General features: G+C 38.4%; 1 protein-coding gene across 1 annotated transcript; it reads left to right on the top strand.

The window, feature by feature from the left end:
- Positions 1–1,303: 1,303 nt before the first annotated feature.
- Positions 1,304–3,749, top strand: LOC101313291 (laccase-17-like). The gene is made up of 6 exons (XM_004294589.1): positions 1,304–1,465; positions 1,570–1,721; positions 1,929–2,173; positions 2,296–2,424; positions 2,514–3,491; positions 3,581–3,749. The coding sequence occupies exons 1-6, from the start codon at positions 1,346–1,348 to the stop codon at positions 3,709–3,711; spliced, it is 1,755 nt and encodes a 584-aa protein (XP_004294637.1). The 5' UTR covers positions 1,304–1,345; the 3' UTR covers positions 3,712–3,749.
- Positions 3,750–5,826: the final 2,077 nt, after the last annotated feature.

Raw genomic sequence — 5,826 nt, 5'->3', positions numbered from 1 at the left:
AAATAAAAACTACCCCAAGTCCATGAGAAAAGGGAAAAGGGCGGGATACGCAACTATTATTGCATGCTGTGAATAAGAAGATAATTATGTGACGGACCAGGGCTTGTCTCTCTCAGCAGTGTTGGTGCAACAAGCCAATAGTTTGAAATCTCACCAAATTTCAATCCTCTTCACTAATAAGATTCGACGGAATTATATTTTTTGGGGAGAAATTGATATGTTAGATTACTCAGTTGCATGCATTTGATTCTAATTAATTCTGTTGAGACTATTCATTAGACACTTTACCTGAATTTACTAAAGCGGGATTGATTAGTTTCACTTGCACCCTTTTTAATTCCTCTGATATATAGTCTATTTATGTTGTTGAATGATCGGAGTTCTACACATTTAGATGTGCTTTCTCCAAATTAGAAGTTAAATAACAAAAAAAAAGATGTTATCAAAATAGGAGACCTCAGTGTTTTAGATTGAAGGTAATTAGCTAGGGTTTTAGTTTTCAAGTAGTACTGACATGCACCTTTTTCAGCCGTTAAACTTGTTAGTGGTAAGAAATTAAGCAAATTAGGAGTTGCTATCAAGATGTACGTGGTTAGTTCTCAAACAAGTTTAATTTGTCTGGTCGCGTTGAAACAATTAATAATCGTAAGAATGAAACGAAAGAAATTGAGCGCTTGCTGTTGCACCCGCTTATCTTATTTAACAATATATCATCTGAGCACGATATATATTTTCGACAATTGTTTCTTCACTGAGGCAGTGATTGACATAAATAAAAATGAAAATAATAGTAACAAAAGGTACGGTTTATAATCTTATGATCTCTGGTGTCCACCTAAAAGAATGGTGAATAGTCTCTTTTCAGTGATGTACGTAACTGCATGTTTCATATCTACGTTTCCCTTTTAAATCCCAGATGTTGGTAAGCATGGAAGTAGCTACAGCTTCGTCCACGTCAAGCCTACTTATGCATGAAAGGAAATAAAACCTTACGAGAGGTAATAATCAAAGATTTGACTTGAAAAGAAAGGAGGGGCCTTAAATTTGATTGTCTTTCACATTACTCTAAGAAGTTTGTTCTATCTCACAACAAGAACTGGCCCTAGCTATGCATTAGAATACAGAGCCATATTTGTCTGAACTTCGCTAGCTTCTGGTTTTTCTTCTGCTTCCTCTTTAAACCATGTCGATATCGTTTTCTGTCAATTACCTAAACAACCAAACAGGCTTTCCTCATCAACACCCCTGTATATACATGCACAATCCACAAGATTTGATCGACAGAACATACTTCAATTTCCACAGAGAGAGAGAGAGAGAGAGAGAGAGAGAGAGATAGAGTAAAATGGGTTTCTCTATTCTTTCATTGCAAGCATTTTTTAGGCTCTTTCTCTTATCTGTCCTAACTTTGTGTCTCAGTTCTGAGCTTGCAGCTGCAAGCATTACCAAGCACTACAAGTTTGAAGTATGTCTTATTCCTTTTTCTTTTTTCTTTCTGTTGAATTCTTTGTTTTCGTTTGTTGCCTTCCGAATTCTTTCGTTAAATTGATATTATTGTTAATTTCAAAGATCAAACTGCAAAATGTCACAAGGTTGTGCCATACAAAGAGCATTGTAACAGTTAACGGGCAGTTTCCTGGACCTCGGATTGTAGCAAGGGAGGGCGACAATCTCCTTATTAAAGTGGTTAATCATGTCCCCAACAACATCTCCATTCATTGGTAAATATATCAGGACGTTCTCTACTTAAATTTTCATTACATTGGTTAACATATGCACCATCCTTCTTGCTTACATAGGTCATCATATCTTTTACAAAAATGAGACTCATTTGCATAAACAGTAATCCAAAACTTTGCAAAAGATATGACTAAATGGTGATTGGTATCAAAATTGAAAGTGTGTTGGATTCAATTGTTTCATATAAGGCATGGAATTCGACAACTTCGTTCCGGATGGGCTGATGGACCTGCATACGTGACCCAATGCCCTATACAAACGGGTAACAGTTATGTATACAACTACACAATTGTAGGACAAAGAGGCACCCTTTGGTGGCATGCTCATCTTTCTTGGCTCAGATCAACTGTTTATGGTCCTCTAATCATTCTTCCAAAGCGCGGTGCTCCTTACCCGTTTATCAAACCCTACAAGGAAGTACCCATCATCTTTGGTATGTAATTCGCTATAAACACAAGAGGAATGAGAACAAATGAACTATTTACCTGCCAAAAAATTAATTAACCATTAGTTATTTCACTAATAATTACCTGCAATATATGCTTCAATTTGCAGGAGAGTGGTGGAATGCAGATCCAGAAGCAGTCATAAACCAGGCACTACAAACTGGTGGAGGTCCAAATGTCTCTGACGCCTATACCATCAATGGACTCCCAGGACCACTGTATAACTGTTCTGCTAAAGGTATGGAAATAGGTCATCTCAAATCTTGTTTCTAAGTTTTTTTTTGGAAAGGCAAGCTCGTCATGTTTCATTATATCATGTGCTTGCAGATACATTCAAGCTGAAGGTTCAAGCTGGGAAAACATATCTTCTTCGCCTAATCAACGGAGCGCTAAATGACGAGCTCTTCTTCAGCATTGCGAATCATACACTCAAAGTGGTCGAAACAGACGCCGTTTATGTTAAGCCCTTCAAGACCAACACCATTCTCATTACCCCGGGACAAACCACAAACGTTCTTCTCAAAACCAAACCCAACTTCCCAAATGCTACATTTCTCATGACTGCAAGGCCATACGTGACTGGTCTAGGCACATTTGACAACTCCACTGTTGCTGGCATTCTTGAGTACGAAGCAACCACACTTCACTCAACCCTCCCAATGAAGAAACTTCCCCTCCACAAACCAATCCTCCCAGCTCTAAACGACACATCGTTTGTGACAAAGTTCGTCAGCAAACTCCGCAGCTTGAACACTCCACAATTCCCAGCTAACGTCCCACAAAAAGTTGATAAGCATTTGTTCTTCACGGTAGGACTTGGATCCAACCCATGTAGCCAGCAGCAGAATAGCAACCAAACCTGCCAAGGGCCCAATGGAACCATGTTTGCTGCTTCAATCAACAACGTTTCTTTCACTATGCCAACCACTGCCCTACTCCAATCCCACTTCTCGGGCCAATCAAAAGGAGTCTATTCCTCCGACTTTCCGATCAGCCCTTTAACTCCGTTTAACTACACCGGACCTCCGCTGAACAATACTAACGTGGGAAATGGTACAAAGCTAATGGTGCTTCCTTTTAACACTAGCGTGGAGTTGGTGCTGCAAGGCACTAGCATTCTTGGTGCTGAAAGCCATCCTCTTCATCTCCATGGATTCAACTTCTTTGTTGTTGGTCAAGGATTTGGCAACTTTGACCAGAATAAGGACCCTAAAAAGTTCAATTTGGTCGATCCTGTTGAACGAAACACGGTTGGTGTGCCCTCCGGTGGGTGGGTTGCGATTCGATTCCTAGCTGATAATCCTGGTGAGTTAATTGATTCAGTTCCTCCATCTAAATCATTGATTAAGTGAATTCGTAGCTAATTAATTTAACGAAACTCCATTAATGTTTAGGTGTATGGTTCATGCATTGTCACCTGGAGGTCCATACGAGTTGGGGTTTGAAGATGGCATGGGTAGTGCTAGATGGAAAGCTTCCCAACCAGAAGCTGCTTCCTCCACCGTCAGATCTTCCGACATGTTGATTAAACGTTTAACTCCAACCCGATCGAGTAGCTTCATGAATTTTGGGACTATAACCCGGCCATCTCCTTTTGTTAACCATTTTAATTTGTTCTGTTCTAGTTTGGCCAATTCCAGTTTATGTATTTATCAATGTGGAGATTTTTTCTTGATTTGAATTGAGGAAATAAAAAGGGTGCGACAATGTAACATCGGAAGAGTTACAAATTAATATCTATGTTGGAAGTATAAACTCTTCTTGATCGAGTATCTGATATCTTATATATGTTTCTTTTTCCTAAATATTTCTCTACTAGCTCGATCTCTTTTTTTCTGGTAGAAATTTACGGTTGTGTTGGGACTCTTTACATGATTGAAAGAGATGATACAATATTGATGAATTGATACATTGAGCTTTCGATTTCTAAAGGAGGTGCCTATAAATAAAAGTGTTAAGCCTGCCATGCATGCAAGATGAAAAGCATTAGCACTAATAAAAGATGCTTTGCTCTAATACATGGAAAATCAATTAGCTAGAGAGCAAAAGGCGAAGAAAAATATAGAAAAGAAATTGCTTTATCAGAAAGCTGATAGTTTAAGTAAAAGTTAAGGAACTTCCTCAAGTTAAGTACATAAAAAAGCACCAGTATAAAGCTGAATATGCCTTTCCAATTATGCCAAGGAAAGAACATATTGAAGCCTCGGATCAATCGAGAACGTAGGCTATAAATCATATACCACGTACATTACATATATGTGAAAATCATACGCAAAACCATTCTGTTTGTTTTGAAATGGCAACAAAGAACTATGGATCGTTCTTAACATGCTGTGTACTTTTGCTTGCTTTGCTTGCCGGAGGTGAAAGTCTCGCGCCAGGAAACAAGGTGATCATCATATATAAACTCATAATTAATTAAGTAAAATTTGTTTCTGTGTTTTGGCACCATATGCAATTCTAGTCTTTTATATAAATTCATATATGGATCATTTCATGATTTGAGTGTTTAATTAGATCGACAGTTTAACAACATAATATATTAGATTATCAGATTATCAAAAAGTTATAATGAATAAAAATGCAATACATGTATTATTTTTTCTTTAAATCTTGCATGTAAGCTCATCTAATTATTCTTGCATAAAACTCTTCTTGGCATTCGTTAATTACTTTGGTTTTTAAAACACCACAGCATGCATGCACTTCCCACATATTCCGTATTTCTGTACATGTTGTCACTTTGTCTCAGACATTTCAACAAATACTTATCGTATTGTTTAGAACTAAAGTAACCAGATCTGGAACAACTTAATGACTAAATTATAAACACAAACAAATTCTTTATATATTAATTTGGCATTTCATTTAAACAGGAAAATTGTACATACGCAGTTACAATTGAAACAACATGCATCAAAGGTGCTTCGACCTCAAACAACATTAGCCTAAGATTTGGCGACACAAATTCTAATGACGTTCTGGTAAAGCACCTGAACTCCAAGCACATAAGAAGGGTGGATCCAGTAGAGCCCCAAGTCCTTGATGAAGTGCCCAGAAAACCATTTCAAGCTTGTGTTGTGGATCAGTTCCAAGTGATGGGTCAATGCGTTGACTCCCCCATCTGCTATTTGTATCTCAAACTGGCTGGAACTGATGACTGGAGGCCTGGTTTTGCTCAAGTCCATGTCTTGGAGGGATCTCACTCTCATCTGAGTTCCGATTACTTCTACTTCCGTCGCTACCTGCCTCGTCGTGCTTGGCATGGTTCGGATACATGTCAAAAAGAGGTCACTCCCTTTGGCCCCAAACAAAAGAGAGAGGACTTTGCAAAGAAACTAGGGAAAGATATGTCCTTGTTGCCATGACTACTAATTATCAGATCGTTTTCTACATGGCCGGGTGTGGGAGAGAAGATCGTAGGTGGGAAGTTTTCTACGTGGTGAAAGGTGTTAGCAGGATACTAATGACTAATCTATAGTATACTAGTATTAGTTTCACCAGGCCCGCTCACCTGCGGGACTGAATTTGAGGGACAAAATGGGACACTTCATTTGAAACCATTAGATCTAAATGAGAGAAATCTGAGGGGTGAGACAAACTTTACACACTTTTTTTAGAGGAGAATTCTGGAATGCAC

The sequence above is a fragment of the Fragaria vesca genome, linkage group LG3 (assembly GCF_000184155.1).
Source record: "Fragaria vesca subsp. vesca linkage group LG3, FraVesHawaii_1.0, whole genome shotgun sequence".
Lineage (NCBI taxonomy): Eukaryota > Viridiplantae > Streptophyta > Magnoliopsida > Rosales > Rosaceae > Fragaria > Fragaria vesca.
Note: the sequence above shows the minus strand (reverse complement) of the source record. Positions and strands in the feature narration are given on the sequence as shown.